This window comes from Haliotis rubra, unplaced genomic scaffold (assembly GCF_003918875.1).
Source record: "Haliotis rubra isolate DU_JTF1 unplaced genomic scaffold, ASM391887v1 Scf158, whole genome shotgun sequence".
NCBI classification, from domain to species: Eukaryota; Metazoa; Mollusca; class Gastropoda; order Lepetellida; family Haliotidae; genus Haliotis; species Haliotis rubra.
In genome coordinates this window covers 125,477-152,526 of record NW_025765536.1, presented here as the reverse complement: position 1 = coordinate 152,526, position 27,050 = coordinate 125,477, and the positions used below count along the sequence as shown (strand labels likewise).

General features: G+C 40.4%; 1 protein-coding gene across 3 annotated transcripts in view; it reads left to right on the top strand.

The window, feature by feature from the left end:
• The window catches only part of LOC124271148 (gelsolin-like protein 2), a 35,178-nt gene extending 10,424 nt beyond the window's left edge, over window positions 1–24,754 (top strand). Inside the window, exons 1-15 of one of the 3 annotated variants that reach the window (XM_046706216.1) lie at window positions 8,235–8,304; window positions 8,481–8,534; window positions 11,565–11,645; window positions 13,175–13,248; window positions 13,648–13,722; window positions 14,187–14,258; window positions 15,304–15,431; window positions 15,563–15,671; window positions 16,094–16,204; window positions 16,457–16,546; window positions 17,283–17,297; window positions 19,382–19,470; window positions 20,304–20,382; window positions 21,525–21,620; window positions 22,326–24,754. In XM_046706216.1, coding sequence (XP_046562172.1) covers window positions 8,528–8,534; window positions 11,565–11,645; window positions 13,175–13,248; window positions 13,648–13,722; window positions 14,187–14,258; window positions 15,304–15,431; window positions 15,563–15,671; window positions 16,094–16,204; window positions 16,457–16,546; window positions 17,283–17,297; window positions 19,382–19,470; window positions 20,304–20,382; window positions 21,525–21,620; window positions 22,326–22,421 — 1,122 coding nt within the window. In that variant the 5' untranslated portion in view covers window positions 8,235–8,304; window positions 8,481–8,527 and the 3' untranslated portion in view covers window positions 22,422–24,754. Of the gene's footprint in view, window positions 1–8,234; window positions 8,305–8,480; window positions 8,535–11,564; window positions 11,646–13,174; window positions 13,249–13,647; window positions 13,723–14,186; window positions 14,259–15,303; window positions 15,432–15,562; window positions 15,672–16,093; window positions 16,205–16,456; window positions 16,547–17,282; window positions 17,298–19,381; window positions 19,471–20,303; window positions 20,383–21,524; window positions 21,621–22,325 lie in introns of those variants that run through there. The other 2 variants (XM_046706214.1, XM_046706217.1) reach the window with 2 other exon arrangements.
• Window positions 24,755–27,050: the final 2,296 nt, after the last annotated feature.

Genomic DNA, 27,050 nt, shown 5'->3' with positions numbered 1-27,050 from the left:
GCATTCACACCCCTGATCACTGGTTTGCCTACGGCATGTAATGCTTGTGTGATATACAGTCCAACCACGTTGTATCGAACTTTATGAGTTGAACTAACAGATATCTCGAAGTGAAAGCTTGGTCTCTGCGTATTCCTTATTTGGACATCATTTTCTGGTTGTATCGAACGTCTGATAATTCGAAGCCCTTCAACTTTGGCACAAGCGGTGTTGACCGTAGCTTGAAAGCTGCTTGTAGCTCATTCGCTCGCGTTACACCGGCCTTGGTACTGTGTACTTATACTGGCATATAAGCTACTTGTGCCTAACGATTGTAACAAAGCCTACCATTGTCTCTTCGTTAAGTCTTGTAATAGGCCATTTAATCAGTATTGACTTCAAGCTGGAATTCCATCGCCGAACAGATCCCAAGTGGCCAGTGTTTGTGCATGAACCTACTTTTAGGTCGCATAAATGTAATTGGTAAACTGTCCAGGAAAATTCAGGTCACAGGCGGTCACCCTGTGGTGAATATAGAACGTCAATGCAAAAGAATTTCGGCTATACTTTAAAATATATTCCGTTTGAAGTAAATGAAAATAGCTGTAAAATCATGTGAACATACCACCAGTGATGACACCAGGTCTTCGGGAAAAGGGTAAGCATGCCCTGCCGTACAGGTAGCCAAGACAACGGGTATGGTGCTGAGAAACGTTGAAACATAATCATTGTAAAACATTGCGATCACTTGCTTATCCCTTTCGTATCCCTTTTGGCGCTTTAGGGACTGGACTAATGCTCCCCTTGAACTATGACTGTTTGGTGATACGACGTGGATAGTGTTTTTTAAAGTCACGATAGAAAGGCACTCCAATAACTATTGCTTTCGTCTGTACGTATTGGGGTACAACGAAACGATTTGAGTCTGAGTGTTTCGTAGTGAGGCGGATGGTTTCACTCCCATGGCGAGCATTCCACATTATGTAGTTACATATTGCCTTATAGAAAGAGATCCAAATTAATCTGACATGTTAAATCTGTTTTATCAAATACTACAGTTGAATGCATGCATTAATATTTCAAATCGTAGCGGATGTAAAAAAGATCCCTGTAGTAACCCTGTTTACGCTAAGGACGTGCGTGCCGTGTGAGTAGCCAAATACACCAACTGATGAATATCGATCTAACTGTTAATTACAGCCTTCAAAAGAACAAGATTTGCTGTGTAAAGCAGTTTATCTGTCATTATTAAGCCATGCCAAGTGGTGTCCTAGCCACACCAGGCTTTCAATTCCCTATGCGGTCAGATCCCTATCCTGATAATCTGGTGGTGTAGCTTACGTACTTTGTGTATTCCCTCGGAGAGTAATTTTCTTATCGTACTTTAATGAGAAATTGTAACCCTAAATATAGCATCTGTTACATTTTACCTCTTTCTAAAAGGCAAAACGTTTTCATGGCTTCGGCTATAGGGGCCCTGCCAATTACACTTATCAGAGGGAGACAGAAAGTACTTAATGTAGACTACCACCTCTCATGTATGGCCAGGTACGTGCATGTTCTTATCCCAGAAAGCGAAGAATAAAATGAATCTAATTTTATAGATGCACTGTTTAAATAAACAAATACAAATGAATGAATATGAATAAATGAGGGTTGACAGATTGCAGTCACTGAACATCAAATTACGTGTATGGAAACAGTACTTTTTATGCGAAGACATCGGCGGGCAGGTTGAAAATCCATTATTTTTTATTACGGTTTTATGTGCATTGGGAAGTAAGACTTTGTTACAGTCTTTCATCATACTGTTGGCAAACTCTCGTGTGTACATTGTGAAAATATTTAACAGGATATATTTTAGACTAAAACCCCACAGCTGTTATTCTCATCCATGCAGAAGTAAAATATATAATCCTTAACAGACAGTTCTGCCTCTGAAAATGAACGTCATAACATAGTATCAATGACACTTCTGTGTCTTCCTCTCATACCAGGATCTCACATTATCTAACTGTAGCCACACGTCCTACGAATACTTTCTTCCTGCTTGTTGATGATTTATCGCCTTACTCCTTTTGAACAGCTTCTTGAGCGTTACAAGTGTTAGATATATGAGTTAGAAGGAAAAGCGTTCGCTCGGTGATGACCCATATTCGACTTCTCTAATACGTAGTATCCATTACACCCATTCTTTCTATTTCCTGTCTTGATTTATTTCTGTGCGTGAGTGATTAGGGTTTTACTCCTATTTATCACTATTCCAGTAATATCACAGTGTGGTACACCAAGAATGGGCCCTCACACATTGTACCCAAGTAGGGATCGAACCCGTGTCTTCGGTGACATGCTACTGTAACCACTAGGCTACCCCCACATCAAGGCAGTTAGGCCTGTGGTTATAGTTTTATTACACATAAATGCGACGCCTTGGAACAATTCTGTCTTAATCATCAACCTAAATGTTGATAAAATAAGTTATCTTTAGTGTAAAGTTTGATATTTACCGGTCATTTAAACCTCTGGCAATGGTTGTTATCGTTATACTTCAACATAAGCCACAACTAACAGTTCAGAAACGACCTGACCTGAGATCAAAATACAAAATACAATATAGTTCCGCTACGATTATGACCATCATTTTGTCAGCGCCAAAACGTCACTCATTGGTTTTACCAAATTGTTCTTTTTAAAGCTTTCCTAAACGAGTTGACGAATAAATATATATTCTTGTCTGTGCTCAAGTATAGAAACTACAAACAGATTCACCAGCAATATGATATTATCTCCAGCCTGTTAATCATAGTTCAATCTCTATATAAATAATAAACAGTTAATGTATAAGGTGCACACTTTTCACTTTCCAGCACATTGCATATATCCTGTACAGAACACTATATATCAACACTGTTTATGTTTCCACAATGTCAGGCTTCCACTGTAAATAGGACATTCCCATTATGTAACATTATGTTTAACTGTATTTAGGGAGAAGGCGACCATACGTGGCGCACTTTGTCTTTTGGACAATAAAGTATGTTTAAAACAAGCTCCATTAGTAGGTGAGGTGAAATGGGGTTTAATGGTGTACTTAAGAATATTTCGCTCATATGACGACGTGCACGCGTGTGTATGTGTATGTGCGGCTGCTTGTACTAGCCCAGACTGAAGCTGGTTTTATAGTGCTAGCTCACTGAGATACTATGCCGCAGTTAAGCATGGATACCCCACTCAGAGACATTATACTGACGCCATTATATGGCCACACTATAAAGCATGATTTTGAATTTGTGCTTTCCATTACTATCCCGGCTTGTCAGAAGCGTTATACAGTAACTACAATAGGCTACTAACAACGTAACAAATGTACACCAATGCGATCTGTTTAGGTAACGCCCTTACCAAGTGCACTAGTTGTGTTGTCCTTCGTGGTATATAACGCGTAAGTGTTTTTAATCTAAACACACCTAAGTCATATTCAGATCTGACCACGTTGTGTCGTATAGATTTCCCAATAGTTAACCCTGGAATCTGTACGTAAACTAATTCAGTGCGAAACCTACAAACAACGTAAATAGTTGAACAAATAACTGTAACTGTTGCATTATACAACTGACTAGATTTACGAATCAGTAGACAATGACATGACTAACAGAGTTGCGGTACATATTCAATGGCATTACAGAATAACATAACAGTGGGAATAATCTCAGTGCTAATGATATCAACCCAGAAGTATCAGCAGTCAAGCTTCCAAAATAGAAATATAATATAATAATAATGTTAATGGATTTCTATGGCGGATGGTATTCAACTCGAAGCTGTTCAACGGCGCATCAAAGTTTAGGAGGGAATTACCCCGGATAACCCAATCTGCATGTGAGGCGCCAGAAGGTTATAGTCACATTACTTATCCCACCGGGTACCCATTTTCTGCTGGATGAACAGAGGAAATTTTGAACAAACTCACTTGCCTTGGGTGAGACCACATGTATCACATGTGTTTCGTTGTGGGCAGGACTGAAGGCCCAGGGTGGATATTCGGGATAAAAATATGATCTTCACACATCCTCTGGACTTGATGTAATGTGAAATCACAGAAGCATGCGCTTGCTTTCTTACATTGGCTTTAAAAGAACTTCCCGAAACTTCCATACTGCTCTGGATAGGCCTATGCTGTTATACAACATTCATGATGACTCTTGACTACAAAGGTATCTAAACATCACTGTCACACCACGGTCCTCTGCTGAATCTGAAACAGAAACGTGCCAGCTTAATATTGGTCGTGTGAGTGAGTGAGTATGGTTTTTCGCCGCTTTTAGCAATATTCCCGCGGGGGACACCAGAAATTGGCTTCACATTTTGTACTCATGTGGAATCGAACCCGGATCTTCAGCGTGACGAGCAAACACTTTAAGCACTAAGCTACCCACGGACCTAATATTGGTCGAAGGCCCCAAGGCACTGATTGAAATCGCGGGTTGCAGGAATGAGTAAATAAGTGAACGAGATTTTATACGGCAGCCACAGGTATGACTATTATGTTCCATTGATGTGAGGCACAGACATAACAGCGACTGATGACTTGAGCATTAAACCACAACATTATATTAGTAAGTGATGAAAATGACGATCATCGTTCGAAATAGTAACTATCCTAAGCAGCATGTGTGGCTCACCCATCCTAATTCGGACTATACAGTAGCTCATCCCTTCAGAGGATGCGGTCCCTCTGGGAGATTAATCTTCAAATGATCAATGCAAGTAGTTATAATTGCTACATTTCATCCAATAAAAAACTCCGTTTCCATGGATCAGTTTCTGTGCTGACTCATCGGAAATCGCTTGAAAGCGAAATTCAATCAAAACAGCAGATGTATGGCATAGATAGCGTACATTTTACTGTTAAATTGATATGTTACATGAAATCGCAACTGTTATATACATATTGATGTCCTGTCCAAACTGGTTTGAGTTTTACTCAGTGTCATGTCGTTTTTCATTATTGGATCATAATTCGATACATTCATCCCGTCTCGAAAATGATTTATTCGACCCCTGAAGATCCGGGTAAGAATTGGTCTTCAGAAACCCATGCCTGTCGTAAAAGGCGACTAACGAGATTGGGTGTTCAGGCTCGCTGGCTTTGTTGACACATGTCATCGTATCTCAATTGCGTGGATGCTCAAGCTGTTGATCAGTGGATTGTCTGGTTCAGACTAGATTATTAACAGACCGCCGTCATATAGCTGGAATATTGCTGAGTGCGGCGTTCAACAACTACAACAAAACATCACTACAGCACTACACAATTGTCAAACATACAAGCAATCATATTTTAGTAACCAACCAAACCAATCAATTATTCGAGTATATCTGTAAGTAGCAGCGCGGTTACATATACCATAAGACCGCCTCCGTGGTGTAGTGGTTAGAGCGTCCGCCCGGAGTGCGGAAGGTCGCGGGTTCGATCCCCGACCGCGTCATACCAAAAGACGTTAAAATATGGTACTTGTTGGTCCCTGCCTGGCACTCGGCATTAATGGGTACAACAAGGACTGGTCGGCTCGGAGTCAGTATAATGTGTCTGAGTGGGGTATTCATGCTTCACTGCGGCATGGTATCTCAGTGGGCTAGCACTATAAAACCAGCTTAAGTTTGGGCTAGTACAAGCAGCCACACATACACATACACACGCATGCACGTCGTCATATGAGCGAAATATTCTCAAGCACAACGTTAAACCCAATTCCACCACCACCACATATACCATAAGGGCTATCCAGCCCGGGCCTGGATAATTCATTAATTCTATTTAGATAATATACAGATAGGACATCCCTGTAATACAAACCCAGCTGTTTGTATGTTACATATGTACACGCAATACGATATTCGATTTTAGAGGTTAGTCAGTCCTAAAACAATGTGTAACACACGCCAACTGTCGCTCTGTAGTGTCGCTATGTACTTGGCTGTATGTCTATCTAACAGCATCTGTATACGCTGTGTGTGGATGTGAATGACAGTCCCATGGTGCCAACAATGCATCAATATTCCCTGGCCAGACAATTCATTAAATATTCATCGGTACTTGCACTAGTGCTCGTATGATGCACTGTTACGAAACATTGGTGATGCATAAAATGTCAATTATCGACGAGTAATACTTTTATATGTGGCGGTGTGTGGTCCTGTGCATAAAGCTAAGGTGAAGTTTAGCAACGTTGGGCGCAGGGGTCGTGTTCGGCAGCTTGTATCTTTAGAGTTTCTAGGATTTCTGTCCTGCCCCACAACGAAACACATGTGATTCTTGTATACTCACTTTAAACAAGTGAGTTGTTCAAAATTGCCTCTGTTCACCAAGCAGAATATGGGTACCCGGTAGGAGAAATCATGTGACTATAACCTTCTAGCGCCTCACAGACAGCTTGGGTTAGCCGGGGTAATAATGAACTGCCTATTTGTATGCGCTTTGAGCATGCACTTGGTGTATGGAATTTAGCGCTATAGAACATTTATGTCATGTTCATTATAGATTTTGGGTATTTAATCTATAACTGACAAATGGAACAAAAATAACATGCACTGATTTTGGTTTAGTCATTGATGATATCACAGTTTTAACGACTGTACAGAATTAGTAATATGTTAGTCACTTCGGGAAAACTTATCTTCCTCGACGGATGGTACGACTGAGTCATAATTAAAGCCATTGCTTGAGCCTTTGGGTGCATATCAATACTAATCGTATACCCAGCATAAGCTGCCTTCGGGGCTTGAAGGTTCGAATTAAACGTTGTTCCTACCGGTTACCCATGCGCTGCTTGTTGCAGAAGCAAATGATGTTTAAATACACAGTGACACAGTGATAAGGTGTTTTTTCCTTCGTGGTTATGGGATATGCTGGTATGTAAGTCATGCGATGATAGTTACGATGAACTGTCGCGATAATTCATGTTTTTGATGAATAGAGCAAGTGGGCAGCTTGTGCGCTGCTGTTCAAAATTCATTACAGATTACAAGCAAGCTGTTACATCGTTGTACAAAAAAAGGTGCCCAGGGATTTTGGTTAAACCCGGACACAGGAGAGCGCTTCAGAAAAAAACAAATGTTGAGCATTGGGAAACACCTGGGATTCGAACAGTCGTGCATTAAGCGAACTGAAACTCCCTGCCCCCTCCCCCCAAATCGCTGGACCGCCCGTTCACACCCCACCCCCACACACGCACGCAAACACACACACGCCCTATATCATATATAGCATACACAGATGTATGCTGTTATTATAAAATGATACACTTCGTAACCTGAGTTTAATATTGGTCTCGATTTATGACGACGCGCTTCAGTGTGTATTCCATTGTTAATACATAAGTAATAAATAATTTTTAGGACTTGCTTTGATGTTAAATCACTCGGAAATGTACTCAGTTTCGCGGGAACGGTGTATATTTCAACACATGGCGCAGTCAATATGTCCGGAATCGATCTGTACCTCGACAAGATCTGAACAATAGGCCACAGTGTTAGGAAGCATCTGCATGTCAACAGCCATTGCGAACCCCCTCGTTATAACGTCACTGTTGTAACTGCACTTTTATGTCATATGGCACCGTTACAGAGGCCTATAAGTGTAATCGGATACACTTCTGTGTAAAGTGGATTTATAAACGATCACATATACGAATAATATGCAACAAATATCATTTTTATCATTTCAGTATTCAACATTAATTCACATTTCCGGTAAGAGATATCGGTAAACCAAGTAGGATAGGTCGTCGTTTCAACAGATGTTAACTGTCAAGAGATTCAGTACACGTCATAAACTACGGTTATATCGAATTGACGGGTATTACGAACTGTTGTTATCCCGACAACCTTCTTAATAATATAGTCAACATGCATATAACGAACTACGGTTATAACGAGCTATAGTCGTCCGTTTGAGTTCGATATAACCGTAGCTTCCTTATATCTAAAGAGACACGATTCAAGCGGAAGTCACGATTTTGTCTTGAGCTACCTCATGGTGACTGTTTCTCCAATTTCTAATAAGATTTCATGAACTGTTTCCGTGTAAACATACAATAAGCGAGATATAAAACTGGTTTACACTGCTGGGATGTACAAGACGTGTCTGAATAAGGTACACAATGGTTGTGATTTATGAACAACACAGAGACACGTGACCCGAAAATCCTTCATGTATATTTCATTGGTTGAAGCGATTGCGGTCTCATCTATTATGATGGGACGTTGTCGATAGCATATCATTTATACTGAATATTCGACTGACTGCACCGCAAGCGCAAACAGGTTGAGGAAATAAGCTTCTCAGCAAATAATATCTGACAATAGCTTACAGGGTATCCAGACATGATCATGATAATTGTTGTAGGCGACGTCGCATGAGGGCCTGACACGGACGTTGTTACCCTATCTTTCCACTTTTGTCGTGTAGCAGGACATTTATTCAGCTTTTCCTTTTTCAGATTCCAAGTAGCTCAACAAAACCACACAGAAAGAACAAAGCACAAGTATGACGGGTACGTATCATACCAATTGTTTTCATATAATTGATTGAGCTGTGTAATATATTTACAGTGTGTGGCAGTATTCATTTGGTATCATACACCTATAATTGACTGGTTACTCATGAGATATATCACTGGTTTGTTTTTTCCCAGACTCGAGTATTTTACTGTCGCCGCTATCTAAATTTGCAAGCCAACGGTCCAGCAGAAAATTGCAGTTACTCGACTCTGATAAATGAAAGGTTTCAAATCGCAGTAACTACCTCTAGCTTCGTCATTGTCGGTAGTCGTGTTTAAGTAGTGTTATGTACACATATCAATTACAAAATGCTGACATGTGGTGATTACACTATTACTTCACCAGTGCTTTTTCTTTCGTTATCTCAGATATGGTTTGTTGTTTAATGCCGTGCTACAGAGACTGTAGGCGGCCGTCATCAAATCGGGACCAGCAAAACTAATGAGTGATACTATGAGCGATTATAAACGTTCGAATACGTTAACACGAAGTCTGAGCCCCACCCGATCTATTTTCCTTCCTCGTACAACATACGTTGTTTTCTGGAGAAATATTCTAATCAAGCTTCCCTTGGGTCTACTAGAAACATTGAGGCTTCCTGTAGTTGGCTCGTCATGCGAAAGTTCCGGCTTCGGTTTCCCCACATTGAGGCAGTCTGTAACATCCTTTAAATACACAATGCCATTTCAGAAAGTGGTCAATTGTAACATATGTTTTATTTGGGATTACACTTTCTCAGTAAAGTACAGATTCTAGTACTTTTGGGGGTTGAGTCCCATCCGGGATTCGAACCCACACCCTCAGAGTCAGGCATCTAATCGCCAGCACACAAAGTAACATCCTTCCCTGCCAATATCAGTGATAACCATAGACATCCTTGTTTGTTGTTTACGCCACACGCAGCAATATCCCAGCTGTATGGCGGCGGTCTATGAATAATCGAGTCTGGACCAGACGATCCAGGGATTGACATCTAATCGCCAGCACACAAAGTAACATCCTTCCCTGCCTATATCAGTGATAACCATAGACATCCGTGTTTGTTGTTTACGCCACACTCAGCAATATTCAAGCTGTATGGCGGCGGTCTATGAATAATCGAGTCTGGACCAGACGATCCACGGGTTGACATCAAAGGCATCGATCTGCGCCATAGGGATACGATGACACGTGGCAAACAAGTCAGCGAGCCTGACTACCTCGTTTGCTGCCTCTTGTACGACAAGCATGGGTTGCTGATCTTTTCAAAGAGTCATCAGTGTAATCATCTGATTGCCAGTCGAGAATATGCGCGTGCCTAAAATGGCTCGTATTCCTGAACACTCAAACGCAATGCGCATTATTTAACCAAATCGAATTTATCGGACACGGATAGATTATACGCAAACACGGAAAGACTGCCACGGACATCATAAATCCATATTCGCTGATTCAACCTTACACAGGCAAAGTGTTTCCAGACACAATCTGGAAAAGTTTTCCGTCTGCAGGTTTTAGGAGGAAGGGATTCGATCTAGCCTGGCTCTAAATATATATTATCCAGGCTAAATCGAATACGTATATACTGTTTATGATGTGCATTGAAATATAATAACGTTAGCCATGCTGTAAACCCTATATCGGTAGACCGCTCAATCTGGGAAATGTCGCACTTGATGGATTACGACATGTAGTTTATGTTGTAGGGCTCCGAGTCATCACTTTAGTTACACAACATAGATTATTTATTAGTTGACACTATCCATATATTTATAAATATACCTTCTTCCTTGTCTGAGTCAGGATCTTGGTCGCGCATATCTACTTGCTTTGATCGTAAATAACCTTCTGTAAAAAGACCCAAAAACATGATGATGAATCTTCGGCTATAGTACTTCCTTGACCCAGAAGGCTAGATCACTGGTTAAAGCGTGTTGAAGCCATGTCGAACACACATCGACTTTAACATGGGTTCAGTTTCAAGAGAAATGTGTAAAACAATACTCTCTCCTGAATTCAGTAACCTTATATAAATTTTACGCAAATTAATCTCTCCAATGAAGTAATGCTTGTTGTGTAGAACGTGATCAGCATAAGGTTACACAAACATCAAAGGTGTACAAAATGAATATTGTATGTGACTTTTCATGAGGTACTGCTTTGGCAGTCATTCATCTTGTGTGACGGTCTTCAGGAGACAAGGAAATATGAGACAAAATGATACCAATACTTTTGGGGGAGGTAGCATATGCTAACATATGGTCGAAGGAGGTTTAATTTTGTAATATCAAGTGATAAATGGTTAATGGTGAGTGAGTTTAGTTTTACGCCGCACTCACCAATAGTCCAGCTATATGGCGGCGCTCTGTAAATAATCGAGTCTGGACTAGAAAATCCAGTGATCAACATCATGAGCATCGATCTACGCAATTGGGATACGATGGCATGTGTCAACCAAGTTAATGAGCCTGACCACCCGATCCGGTTAGTCGCCTCTTACGACAAGCATGGGTTACTGAAGATCAATTCTAACCCGGATCTTCACGGGTGATAAATGACTAATAACCTGCACCACAAATTTCATCTTATTTTCACTTGGCTTTTCCTCCTGGGAATATTTAAATGTTTCCTGTTTGCTAAACTCATTATGTGAATAATTTCCTTATTACTCAACGAGAAACTGAATGAATACGGTCAACGATTTCAGAGCCATTTCACTGTTGCGGTTCACCTGTTTAGTTTTTATAACTGTTAGTTTTTAATCATTTGGGCTGTTTATGCCCTGTCGTTTAGTGTTTTAGAGTTGCGTCCCTTTGTTGCGCCAGAATCATGAGTTTGAGTTCGCATCCCACATTATCCCTAATTGGGTTCTTGCTTCATTAGCTTAAACTCATGATCCAGGATGTAAGTCAACTCATGTCTAACACCTGCAATAATTCGGGATTTACTGTTACATGAAGGTGAAATGTTGTGTTATTCTAATTTAAATATTGTTAAAAAATTAATCCTGTGTCACTCACTCCCTATCTGTTCTGTTGTTGCAGGACTGATCAAACAGAAGCAGTATGACTGGAAGGATTCCAATCTTGCCCTGTTCGGCTCGGATCTGGAACGCCAAGTCAAAAGTAAGTACAGTGAAACCTGTCTAAACCGGCACCCCACGGGACCGAAATAAAATGCCTGTTTAGACAGGATGCCGGATTAGACATGACAATCATTTTCCGTTGTAAAATGGCGGGATCAAAATATTATGCCGGTTTTTACAGTGTGCCGGATTAAACAGGTGCCGGTGTTGGCAGGTTTCACTGTAATATACTTAAGAATCCAGACACTCTGATTCCATTCATCCTCTAGCCTTCCTTATGTCCACCCCCTCTCCCCCATGCACCTAATTATTGTCCCTTTGTGTGGAGATGTAATTGAATTTGTCTTTCATGGCTGTTACTTTATCAACATTCCTATCAAAGCTATTGGTTTGTATTTCACCGTTATTCTAACCCTTAGCAGATCCACTCGGTCCTGCATTCCGAGATGTCTACATGATGCACAGCATGTTGCATGTGATAAATTAATCCTCTCAGGTTGAGTGCTCAATAAAGTAATAAATTTCACTGCGCATAAAACTGCGATTCTATAAATACCTCCGTTGTGTTGTCGACAACCTAAACAAGAATATAAGAACATGTCCCGTTGATTTTTGGACGTTTTCTGGTGGTCAATCATTTGATTGTCTGGAAAACACGGGGTTTCATGAGTGTCTTTAAAAAGAACCACACAGTAATGTGTTCCCCACGCATGGAAAATACTTACGTCTAAAAATAGATGTGCTGGATAATTAGAAAAAAAAGTATGTCGCGGGTAAAAGTATTATTATTTGGCATAGACAATAATTGTGTATTTTGAAACGATGACATAAATGTGATCTGTTTCCAAGCCATTATTCCAGCTCCCCAAACTAATAAATACTTGGTCTCATATTATCAGTCTACGCTTAGGCATATATACTGATCATATTTTATCAGCAAGACTGTAGAGGTGAGGTGAAATTGGGTTTAATGTCGTGCTTGAGAATATTTCGCTCATATGACGACGTGCATGCGTGTGTATGTGTATGTGCGGCTGCTTGTACTAGCCCAGACTTAAGCTGGTTTTATAGTGCTAGCCCACTGAGATAGCATACCGCAGTGAAGCATGAATACCCCACTCAGACACATTATACTGACTCCGAGCCGACCAGTCCTTGGTGTACCCACTAATGCCTAGCGCCAGGCAGGGACCAACAAGTACCTTATTTTAACGTCTTTTGGTATGATGCGGTCGGGGATCGAACTCGCGACATTCCGCCCTCGGGGCGGACGCTGTAACCACTACACCACGGAGGCGGTCCCGCAAGACTGTAGAAGTGCTTGAAGGTTGAAATAGTATAATTGTCTCGAGTAGCAAACCATGAACTAATATGTAGACATACGTTTCATTATCCAGATAAGTGCCATAATTTTGGCTGATTTCTATGTATGTTAATTATTGAACCCCCTCATGATGAACATAAGTCTGATACAACACAACACAAACAATTCAGTAGTCACTTTTATACAGTAAACTACTTGCATATTGTTCGTTAATTAACTTAATTAATATCATTTTGTCTCTGTAGAGGAGTCCGCCCAAGGAGAAAAAGCATGGGCAAAAGCGGGACAGAAAGTCGGCGTCCAGATTTGGAGAATTGTGGTAGGTACATCCCACCAAACCATAAAACGAAACCTTTATTCCTTGTCTAATGTACGACTTTAAAATAACCATGACATGTATAACACTATCATTCAAATATCACATGTTTACAGTCATTGTATGTAATGGGCCGAAGGCCTCCTTTGACTAAGACAAACGTCTGGACTTAAAAACTGCATCGCCCACACATACCTATAAGTATGTAAGTAAATGAGTATGGTTTTACGCCGCTTCTAGCAATATCCCAGCAATATCACGGCGGGGGACACCAGGAATGGGTTTCACACATTGTACCCATATGGGGAATCGAACCAGGACACATACAAGGAACAAGAACTGATGTTTGTTAGTGTATTTGTGATTACCGTAATAGAAAAAATGATTTCTTATCTTTTTCAGAAATTTCAAGTGACAGACTGGCCTAAAGAAGATTATGGCAAATTCTACAATGGCGATTCTTATATTGTCCTAAACGTACGATTTCCAATCCTTAATGTCTCCTCGGTATAAGTTATGTTGTCCTGAAGTGTGTTCACATTTCTTTATGGCAGTCACATTGACAAAGAGTGTGTAATATTGCCGTAAGCGTTCTACTTGTTCACCTTATCGGAAGTAAAATTTCGTTGCTGAACTAACATTGAAACAGACGTAGTTTTATTAAAGGGAGACAATCTGCGGTAAAATCCTTCAACTTCCATAGAAGTTGTTAAATGTTTGCGAAACGTGTCTCCCTTTTTGTACATTGCAAAACACGAGAATGATATACTTCGTGTAATGGATTCATTTGAACATGCTTTCAGTAATTGCAAACGAATAATTAAAAGTTTTTTAGTAAGATTTCAACCAATAATTTTATAATAAGTTAAATGGACAGGATTCATTTTCAAGTCAGGGTTTGGTTATAATAAGTATTTCCAGCTTATATTTACATTTACCAGACCTATACAGAAGACGGGGCAGACCAGCTTCTATTTGACGTCCACTTCTGGATCGGAAAGTACAGCACGCAGGTGAGTCGCCCGACCAACTTTATATTTACCGGACACATACTGACTGCTGATCACTGGATTGCCTGGTCCAGACTCGATTATTTACAGACCGCCGCCATATAGCTGGAATATTGTTCAGCGTGGCGTTAAACAACAAACCAACCAACCAACATACTGACTGCTTGCATAAGATCCGGGTTAGAACTGATCTTCAGCAACCCATGCTTGTCGTATGAAGTGACTAACGGGATCGGGTGGTCAGGCTCGCTGACTTTGTTGATGCATGTCATCGTATCCCACGTAGATCGATGCTCATTCTGTTTTTCACTGGATTGTGTGGTTCAGACTCAATTATTTACAGACTGCCGTCATACAGCTACAATGTTGCTGGGTGGAGCGTTACCGCCTTCGTGGTGTAGTGGTTAGAGCGTCCGCCCGGTTAGAGCAGCCGCACTTACACATACACACTCATGCACGCCGTGATATGAGCGAAATATTCTCAAGCACGACGTTAAACCCAATTTCACCTCACCCCACCTGGGGGGAGCGTTTACAACAATCAAACAAAAACAATGGCATGAGTGTAACATTAAACCATGTCATCATGTATTATTTATTGTTTTTACCTTCCGCGTTTCCTGGGACGACAGTGCCATTAATATAACTGTTACAGTACATTGTATTCTAGAAATATATTATAAATATATTAGTCCCTCCAAATAAAACAATACAAATCCATCCCCTACCGTTGGAATCAGTTGCTTTGACTGAAAGAGTTTTCAGAACCCAAGTTCAGACATGAACTACAAAATATATTTTGGGGTTATTATGACTGAGTGAGTGAGTGAGTTAATATTTAACGTCACATCGGCAATATTTCAGCCATATCGTGACGAGAACATTTGACATTTAAATAGAATATATATACAGATATTATAAAAACCTGCCGATGAAGGACAGTTATTATGACTGAGAACAGAATTGTGTAGGCATAACTGTATTCACCCTTGGGCCTATTTGAAAATTCTATTGCAGTTGTCATTAATATTTGTTGCACTAATTTTAGGATGAGTACGGTACCGCCGCCTACAAAACAGTGGAGCTGGACACCTTCCTTGACGATGTTCCCGTCCAGCACAGAGAAGTCCAGGGCCATGAGTCGGCGTTGTTCAAAAGCTATTTCAAGGCCATCACGTGAGTCTGCTCTTTTGCCTTCTCTGATTGAACGATTGAACTCGCCAAAGCAGATTAATGTCAACTGATAGTGGTATTGATGAAACAAAAAAACATCAATGAAAGAATATGCACAAATTATTTGTTTTCAGAATCCTGGAAGGGGGCGCTGATAGCGGCTTTAGAACCGTCAAACCTGAAGCATACAAACCAAGACTCTTCCATTTTCATGGAGACAGGAAGCACGTAGAGGTTAAGCAGGTAGGGGCTGTATTTCTTTATTGATACAAAGTAAACTACAACTTCTTAAACAAAACACGTAGTAAATTTGTACAAAAGTCAAGTTCCTTCAACTAAGTTGATTGCCTCTATAAATGCTGAAGTTCATAAGGGACGATTTGTTCCGTTATTATTAAAAAAAAATCATTTTCTTGTTTTGTTGTTTTACGCACCACTCAGCAATATTCCAGCTATATGGCGATGGGCTGTAAATAATCGAGTCTTAATCCAGTGATCAGCACGATGAGCATCATTCTACGCAACTGGGATACAATTACATGTGTCAACTAAGTCAGCGAGTGTGACCAGCCGATCCCGTTAGTCTCGGGACAATTGGAGTTGTTGATAAATTCACATGCCATAGAGTAATGGGCAATGAGTAAATGATCTCTGTTGACCTGCAGATTCCCCGGTGCAGAAGTCGCCTGGACTCTACTGACGTGTACATACTGGACCTTGGGCTGACCATCTACCAGTGGAACGGCAATGGAGCCAACGTCACTGAGAAGACAAAGGTATGTCGACCTAGGCTGGTGCAAGGAACCTTGTCTGACCAAAGAAAGGAGCTGTTCGGAGAATATTAAATGGTTGTCAGTTCAATAATATATTTAATAATACATTACCTTTTTTATATGAGCTAAGTAAATTGCTTTTTATGGTTTGCTATGGGAGGGGAAGGGATTTCTTACAGAGCAACGCTGAATGACTGAAAGAAGAGCTTTTAGTAGGACGATGTACTTTGAGCATTGTCATCTTCGTTGTTGTAGGCCATGCAGTATGTGCAGACCTTAGCGGAAGAGAGGTCAGGGAAGGCCATCAATAAGGAGGTGCTGGATGAACACAGTATGGACCAGACGGTAAGCGTCAATAGTTTAATTGGGTCCGATTTGAATTACGATCGTTTCGTCACCATAGTCCCCACGGTGAAGGGTTTCAATAGCAAATAATTCCCACGCACACATCTAAGGAAACTAAAAACTAAAATATAAAAGGCCGAAGCTGAGTACCTTATAACATTTCTAAATGGACCTTAATGATGGTCGAAAGTATCATGGTACGCCATCGTGCAATCCGACGTCGTAGGCCGTTGCCTAAGCTCTCTACAAAGAATTAGTAGAACCCCGTTGTGAACACAACGACGTCAACTATTGCCGTCCACAGCGGATTGGTAGAACCCGATTGAGAACAGAACGGCGTGAAACTATAGGCGATTAGTACAGCTCAGTTGTGACAAGGACGGCTTTAGCTGAAGCTGTGCTAGTGGTAACTGAAACATGAAACAACATTCAACATGTGTGTGTGTGTGTGTGTGTGTGTGTGTGTGTGTGTGTGTGTGTGTGTGTGTGTGTGTGTGTGTGTGTGTGTGTGTGTGTGTGTGTGTGTGTGTGTGTGTGTGTGTGTGTGTGTGTGTGTGTGTGTGTGTGTGTGTGTGTGTGTGTGTGTGTGTGTGTGTGAGTCTGATTTGGCCGAAGGAAAAAAACTTCGACCTTTACGGTTTCATTCTGTTCCTTTCGTTTTAAAGCGTCATCACTATATTCACTTAACATTTGTCCAACATCTAGTAACTATTTTAACTATATTTGACCTTCACAGCCATGGAAAATTAGGGTAAGTGTTGGTCAAGGTTACGGAACTGAAGAAGGCTGTACACCTATCATGCTTTTGTTTGTTTTGAGCTAGCTGTTAATTTATAATGTATTTTTGATTTTGTGGGTGTTTTCAGCTCATCTAGCCAATTGTACCAGACTTCCGTCCCTACGGTTGAACTTTTCATATCTAATTGGGTATCCGAATAAGGAACTTGAATTTGACATTTCGATGATACTGCGGTATTTTCTGACGTATTTCTGTAATGGGCACTACCCAATCCCCAACACAATTATAAAGTGGCCTCCTTTGAGCCTGATGTAGATATATACATTTATGTTTGTTATTTATAATGATAGTAGTAATATAATAATTGTAACTAATTGCCTATGTAGCTATGAGTAATTTCATAAAGAATTTCGAATTTGGTTGTATTTTTTTAACGTGATACAAATCAATGCCATCATGCGGAAACCACCATATGCAGTATCGATCACGATAGGATTTCTCAACTGATTTTCATCAATGTTCATTTGATTTTGGCCAGATGAGCTGCATATAGTTTTCATTATATATTATTTCCGTTTTCTTGTGGGAAAGAGTAATGTATACTTTTATCCTCTTTTTTTAAAACATTATTCTTATATCTGCAATTGAGATAATTAGCAAGAAGAAAATGTATAAATATACGATATCTGAGTACATGTGCCTCAAATTGGTTTTAGTCTGTTTAAATTAATTCAGCCTCATGAAGTTGCATTGTCTACATAGTAGCGCTGTACTGTTTATCGTGGCCTCCACGATGTACTAACCACCAGGACAATGCTTATTCATAGTCAATATATACTTTACTGAGTTTGTATACATTTTGTTCCTCCATCATCAGGGAACACACTATGCGGTTTAGTAGTACTGATGCGTGTAGATCTTCCTTAAGCCATTGAACTAGAGCTTGTGAATAGCTTGTAGACATCAAATGAGCTCAACTTTGTGCCAACCCTTCCACAACCGTTTTTGAAACCCCAGGACCATGACATGAAGGACACGTTGTCAAATGATTTGTTTGCTTGTTGTTTAACGCCACACACATTCCAGTTACATAACGGCGGTCTGGACCAAGCAGTCCAGTGACAGACTTCATGTGCACTGATCTAAGCAATTGGGATACGATGACATGTGTCAAATACGTCAAGAACCTGACCACCCGATCTCGTTAGTAATTTCTTACAAGCATGGGTTGCTAAAGACCAATTCTAACCCGGATCTTAATGATCCGTTGTCAAATGAGGTGCTGTTTGTTCGATGAAAGTTGGTTGTTCATTTGTCTAAGCACCCTCTAACATTTTACTCTCCGGTCGAATTCAAATATTGTGATGGAGGAACCTTCGGTTTACAGACCCATGAGGTATTGGCGATGACGCTGGCTGTAAATGCCGATTTAAGCATGTAACGGTTGTGTTCTTCAGGGAAGGACACAAATATGACACCGCGATGGAGTTATCGATCATGCAATCATGCTCAGACATGATTTGAAGCGTACCATAAAAACAGAGCCAGCTTCCACTGTATAATACAGTTGTGTTCTCCAAGCTCCCTGATCTACGTGAAATGTATTAAAACTGTTCACTCAGGCTGTCAGATCTGCGATACCGATGCAAAGTGCTGTCTCCCACAACTCACTTACCGTTTAGGGTCCCGTTCCTCAAAGCGGTCGTAGCTCTAAAGTGATCGTAACTCCCATACTTTAACATACACTTACGACAGTCGCAGCGTTAGGATGGCTTTGTTGAACAGGGTCCAGGCGAGTCATGCGCGCCGCAGCTGGAAACGGATGTTTGTGTGTGACATATTCCTATTAAATGATTTGCTTGTTTACACAATTAATAACAAATAGCATATTTTCCTCAATGATAATAAAACTCAAAACCAGAGAAGGATTCACGATTCCGAGTATGTCATGCACGGGCATGTGTTTTAGGAATCATTATCTAATTGTGGGTAAAAAATATGGTACCGTAATAGTGTTCGCTCTGCACCAACGGTGCGATACATGCAACGCCAAGTCAATTGACATTTTGATACTTACACAATCACGGTTTTTGCAGCACGAGTTTTATGGTCTTCTGAACGAAGATGATGAAGAAGACACAGACTCACAGTACGAGGCTGGCGACTGCACCACGGAGCTGTACAGGTCTGTATATCACACACACTATCTATCGTTAGTAAGCGCCATCTTTGATTTTTACTGTCAATAGACGGGCTTATATGGACTTATATGACACAGTCTACCGATATCTATTGTGCCACTAAGTAAGACTAACCAATCAGAAACTAGAACTACCGACCCCGTATGACTACACATGCCTTCAATAAAACGTAAAACATACGACCGTATACCGTCAGTAACAGCCATCTTGGATTTTGACTGAAGGTATATATACTCATTCGAACTGTATATGTGCACGTCTGTAGATGACCCAGTCTGTCTGTATGAATACCCTCTGCTATACATGAACACACCAGTTTTCCTTGACTTTGTTTTGTGAGGTTAAAATATGCCTCTACGCGAAATTTTGAAACAGATCCTGTACTGTGCTGTATGTACGTCCTGTACATAGGCCTATGGCTTATTATTTTTTCATTTATGTATACTACGTGAAGTGATTAGTTTTCTTTGACTTTGTGTCAAAATCTGTTTTGTGAGATTAAAATATGCCTCTAAGTGTACAGATGTACTGAAATGAGATGTGAATCTATTTTAAATAAGATCCTGCACTGCACTGTACCCACGTCGTGTATATAGGCCTATAGCCTTTCATACAACAAACATTTTATTTATGTATACTATATGCATTGAATAACGACAGCATAATCCATGTTAACGTTCCAACCATATAGGCGAGAAACTCTTGTACTCTTGCTATGGGTTTGTAAAGTCAACCCAATGTCGACATAAAATCCAACCATGATACAGACATTGAACGATGGCTATTAACTATTTACTATTTGAACTGTCACCTCTAGGTTGTCCGACGCCACTGGCTCAATGTCCTTCACCAAGGAAAAATCTGGAAACGTTTCACAAGGCGACTTTGACAGCAAAGTAAGTTCTCCAGAATCGGGTAGGTTTTTAAAAAAAAGAAAACGGAATCAGTTATATAATGCATGCGGATGATAGGGCTGAGAAGAGAAATTAGAAGGAGTGAGTCAGGAGGGACATCCCGTTGGCTATAACCATGATTAAAAATAAGGTTTTACCCCGGGGTCCAAGATGTTTTACTTAAATATGATTGCTTGTACGTGTGGCAATTGTGTCGTGCTATAGTGATGTTTTTGTTGTAGATGTTGTTGTTTAACGCCGCACTCAGCAATATTCCAGCTATATGGCGGCGGTCTGTAAATAATACAGTCTGAACCAGACAATGCAGTGATCAACATCATGAGCATTGATCTACGCTATTGGGGTACGATGACATGGGTCAACCAAGTCAAAGGGCATGACCATCCGACCCTGCTAGTCGCTTCTTACGACAAGCATGGGTTACTAAAGATCAAATCTAACACGGACCATCACAGGTCAGCCGCGTGGATATTGTTTCAGACACATTATACTGCGAGCCGAGGAGTCCTTGTTTAATACTCTTTAACTTAGGCAGGCAGGGTAACATCAAGCATAACATATGTTATATTTGGGATTACACTTTCTTAGTAAAGTACAAATACTAGTACTTTGTGAGTAGAGCCCCATCCGGGATTCGAACTCACACCCTCAGAGTACCAAATCGCCAGCACACAAAGTAAGCCGCCTAACCGGCTCAGCTACCGCGACTTCCACAAAAATGGAAGTCGGACAACTGGTAGTCTAGACTGCGGACTTTGTGTACCCCTCTGATGAGTGTTAATTGGCACGGCTCCCACGGCCGAAAGCTATGATTACACAATGCCATTTAGAAAGTGCTGAGGGTGTGAGTTCGAATCCCGGATTGGTCTCTACTCAAAAGGTAATAGAATTTGTACTTTACTAAGAAGGTGTAATCCCAAATATAACATATGTTACATTCACCACTTTCTAAATGGCATTGTGTAATCGTAACATCAAGCACCATTATTTGATGTATTTTGGTACGAGGCGACAATGGCATCGAACCACGGAATGACCCCTCTCCGACACAAGCTGTAAGTTAGTTTTGATGCAGTGGTTTGTTTGTACAGGTGTCATTTCATTGTAAATTCATCGCATTTCAGGATGTGTTTATTCTGGACACGAAGGCAGAACTGTTTGTGTGGATTGGGAGAAACACTACAACAGCGGAGAAGAAGAACGCCATGACATATGCTCACGTAGGTTTAAACTAAAAGCATTCCAATCTTTTTATTTCATAAGATGTGTATGACACAGATGCACTCGCATACGTACTCGCTCACAGACATAGACACATACACGTATGGATGTATTTATGTGTGTTATGTATGTGTATATATGCATGTTTGCATGCATGTGCATAGAATCATACATAGATTCATATAGAAATTATTATATCATTCAGATATGCTTATTAGTTATGTTTCAATAATTTGCTAAAATGCTAATATTCAGTGCTAAGGGTGTCAGTATGATAGGTCAACTTTAGCCAAGTTGATAGTGTTACTTCACCTGGTTTGACGCCCGTGATGCAGTATACTTGTGTGTATATTTATCGTGTGGCCCAATAACAGACTTCTTGTGCTGAAACTGCAGCATCAGTTCTGGGTTTCGAATCTACGACCAAAGTTTCGTAACCTACGTCAGAGACGTAGCTCACAGTCGATTGTGGGGCATTGACCTCTTTTGCATGTCAATATAGTGTTGAATTTACACATTTCGAGATTAAGGCGAATAAACCAATAACGAATATCATCTCTTGACATGTTGTACTTCACATTCGTATGTAAAGGTAAGTATGTATGATATTGTGTCATTCCTCTGTAGAGTGATGTGCGGATAGGGAACTGATTATGACCAGTTGAAACATCACAATTATAATCATCATCATCATCATCTTCCAGACGTACCTGATGCGCAGCGACCACCCCCTCATCCCCGTCAGCTGTTTCAAGGAGGACAAACCGACCAAAGGCTTCAGATCGGCCATTGCTGCATAAGCCAGAGTGTATATTACATCTTACTTCAAATGTTTATTTCATCTTGTCAATCGAACAGTGATATATAAACCATTTCATCTATGGATACACAATGTCATATCGAAAGCGGTCAAATGTAACACATGTTAGATTAAGGATTCCACTTTCTCAGTAAAGTACAGATTCTAGTATTTTCTTGGGTTGAGTCCCATCCGAAATTCGAACCCACACCCTCAGAGTCAGGCACCTAATCGCCAGCACACAGGGTCAGCCGCCTAACCCACTCAGAAACCACGGCTTCACAAATATAACGTGTTACAATTCATCTATGTGCATGAATAGAATAGCAGACAGTATACCTGTGTAATAGACGATATCAAACAACAAGAAATCAAATTGTCATTATTCACGAAGTCATTTCCATACTGATTCCTGTGGAGATTGAACTCACATACTGCAAATTTCACGTATAAACCTTGCATCACTTACTGCAATTGTTTGGATGATTTCTTCTGGAATAGCGGATTGGATTGCAATTTTATTTTGTGTACGTCCACAAATTCCCCTATACGTCTCCTCGGTCGTGCTTTCTACTCTATATTGTACGTATTGCAAATAGTCACGAATTTTTCGAAAGTTCTCTTGTAAATCAAATTCATGTAAAATGATGGACCAAAGTGAACATGATTGCAATGTGTTGTTTCGTTTCCGACATAATTAGATGGACCTCTAATGTTCGTCGTTGTTAAGTTTTAAACCTTTGGTAGTTTAATAGATAATTTTTATTGTTCATCTTTCATTTTTTCATACATGCATACAGCATCAACATTTTATCATTTTCTATAAGTTGTGTAAAGTTGTTAAAACTGTTTGTGATTAGTACTAAAAGTGTTTGTAGAAATAGTTTTGAATGCGAATTGTTATGATAGCTATCATAGTCGATTGCCTTTCAAATACATACACCACAATTCTCAATGTATTCATACCGAATTGATGTACATGTATATATCAGTTTGTGTACTACTTGAGGAACGTTAATATGGCGCAGCATCACATCATGAAATAGGCAATAGTAAGAACGATTGATAGGTATATTTCCGAAGATGTCAAACGATATACCCATGTACACTATTACAAATTGCGAGTATACCCGTGGTTATTTTGTGGATACTGTCTCCGATAAGATTTTATTAACGGTTTTATTAAACGTCTATTTCAAGTAACAGATCTGACAGTTTAGTCATATCATATCGGATCCATACACAATATACTGAATAATACAAAATCTAATATTTAATATGGATGTAACTTCACAATGTAGCTTCGAGCATCAGACGCATCATTTGCTTCCCATCAACACAGATTCATTCCAACTGTAGTCTTCCCTTTACATGTAATCAGGATTGAACAGTCTGCAAAACACTGGGTTTATTTTCAATATTTTCTTGTACCCCTTCTTAAAACACAAGGTTTGGCCAATTACAAAAGGTGAAAATGCATGTTTTACATGTATTTATGTAAGTAACTTAAGTTCTTTTGGAATCATCCGTTCCTGAGCAAATTAACGTTTTGAAATTAAAAGTGTTTAGTTTACCAACGCTATGTGGTGTACTATGTGATACTACTTTTATGAATAATTTTGTGGTTGGTTAAAAGCTAAAAGTCAAAAAGTTAGAAGCTGCAAAATCGATAATGTTGTTATAAAAACCGGGCTTATCCTTTTTTGACAAATTATTAAGTTTTAATGGTCTTGTGTCAAAATGTTGATACATTATATTGATTTGCCACGATTTATCTCCGGTTAAATCGATTACAAGAAGACCCAATATGCACATCAGAATGAACGTGTAATGACACTGGTTTAACGAGAGAGATAAACCGTAACCATGGCTGCCATATGTATTATCGAAACAGCAAATGACTCACATCTGCCTGTGTTTTATCTTCTCGTCTCCAAATTGATAAAACACGTAATACCATCAAAGACAGTCACAATTTCATTGTTTGCTACAAACAAAGACGTACATGCCACTATTCTATTAAGAAGTATTCCTTATGGCGATACATTTAAGTTAATCCAGTGGTGAAAACATTACATATTTTTCTTTTAACTCCCTGGCTTATTAGTACCCTGTCATCTGTTGAGACATCGGTTGGTATGTTTTCTCCTCATCCATACAAACTGTAAGTCTCAAAAGACTAGACAACTTGTCGATTGATTAATACACCTAAGTTTTTAATTCACATATACTATAATTATGTATTATATGTTTCGTTCAGTTCAGTTATCTCAAAGATGTGTATGTAAAAAATAACCTTTAATCAGAATTTGGAAAATAAAGCGTCGAAGTCAAGTGCACCTTTTTGTGTGTTTTGAGGATATAACCATGAAAGGTGAGTCAGTGAAGTTTACGTCGCTTTTAGAAATATTCCAGCAATATCACGGCGGCGGACACCAAGAATGGGCTTCACACGTTGTACCCATGTGGGGTATCGAACCCGGGTCTTCGGCATGACGATCGAACGCTTTAACCACGAGGCTACCTCACCCTGAAAGGATTGGTTCGGCAAGTGTAACAACAGGGCTCTGACTGATTGTCATTCTGATTGTTACCCTGATCGTAATACTGATTGTCGCACTGATCGTAATACTGATTGTCGCACTGATCGTAACTTTACTTAAGCCTTGAAAGATGTAAACCTGAGTAAAAACCGTTTGTACAAGAGTCGTAAGCGCTTTTGGAAGCCATTGCTAGTAAGCGCTTTTGGAAGCCATTGCTAGTAAGCGCTTTTGGAAGCCATTGTTCGTTGATCGTGCTTGATTGCACAGAATTGACACCAAAGGCTTGAATAGCTGACTGTCGGAAAATATAAGTAATCTGGCCTGTCATACAGTTGTGTGGATACTTTATTGTCACTCCCACTCTATATTTGTACATCGATCTACTTACTCTTATGTACTCAAATCACTTATCCAACTGAATCTCTCAATGGATGTGGTATGTGAAATGCTATAAAAATATATGTAACATTATGAATGAATGGATGGATGGATGGATGGATGGATGTAAACATATGTCGTGACGTAGCACGACCGCCAACTCGAACATAACACTGACAAAACTGTTGGATCAGAAGAAATGAGAAACGAGTATGTTCACCTGGGGGCAACGCATGGACTGGGGAACATGTTAGAACACCCTAACCGAAAGTCGTCCTCATTAGTCAACGAGTACTTGTCCAAGTTCTTGGAAGGTCTGACGTTCATGTATCTGTGTCGCACTAATCTTCCCAGCTCATAAGAACTTGGTTCTATCGGGTTCCTCCAGGGGACGGGCAACAGTCGATGACATCAACGCCGGGGTTACGTCAAACGCTTCACGTGAGAACTGCAGTATGGAGAGTAGTGTTGTCATGTTGAAATGTCTGGAATAATGCCGATGTGACGTAAACCCCAACTAATTTTAACTCAGTCCAGGACCATTTAGTTGACTGGCAGAAAGACTGGGGTCCTGATAAGATTCCTCTGGACGCCAATCAATAGAGATCGACCGTTGGCACAAATGATCCAAAATCATTCCACTGGCCCATCCAAATCAGTCAACCTCGGCGCTGCTTCGGGTTGAATCTGACATGTCTGTGGATCCACCGTATACGTTGAACACGTGAACGTTGAGCTCGGTACGCAGTCGATTCACGATGGTCTGTGTTGACATTCTACTTCTGAACAACTGTCTGCTGGTGGAAGTTGCAGTCTCAAAACTGTTGCGGAGTGAGTGAGTGAGTTTAGTTTTACGCCGCACTCAACAATATTCGAGCCATATATAAATAATCGAGTCTGGACCAGGCAATCCAGTGATCAACAGCATGAGCATCGATCGACGCAATTTGGAACCGATGACATGTGTTTACCAAGTCAGCGAGCCTGACCACCCGATCCCGTTAGTCGCCTCTTACGACAAGCATGGGTTACTAAAGATCAATATTCTAGCCCGGACCTTCATGACATGACCTGATTTCTACGGGTCACCCCGGTGTTTGTGTGTGCGCGTGCGTGTGTGTGTGTGTGTGCGTGTGTGTGTGCGTGTGTGTGCGTGTGTGTGTGTGTGTGTGTGTGTGTGTGTGTGTGTGTGTGTGTGTGTTGTCTTAAACGGAGCCTGTCTGCAGCACACGGTAATTGTCTGACGAATGGCAGCACACGGCTTGTGCAACTGATGCAACAGATTGACAGATTCACTCCCATTGGTTAGTCTAACTTTAATAGTTACTTGCCGGTTTTAATTCTCTAACTGTGATAATCTTGTTAGTTTACTGTCCTTTGTCGACAGTTATTTTCTCCAAGTTTATTATTATTATTAAAACGTCTTCCCTGATTTCTGAGATATCTGTTATTTGCTTTATGGGCCATTCCTATTTCATACTGAGGTAACAGGCAGGGGATTAGCTGTGCACTCAGACAGATGGTTTGCTGTTTTAACCTGTCTGCCTATTGGGATGTCTGACAAGTGGGAGGATACCGAGTGTCCAGGACTAGGTCTATCGATGGCAACTCACGTTGCTGATTTCTGAGTCAGGGCACTTGAAATTTGATCGTGTTTTTGATACTGTTTAGCAAAGCCTGTGTGTTTGCATTAATATGCCAGCTGCTCG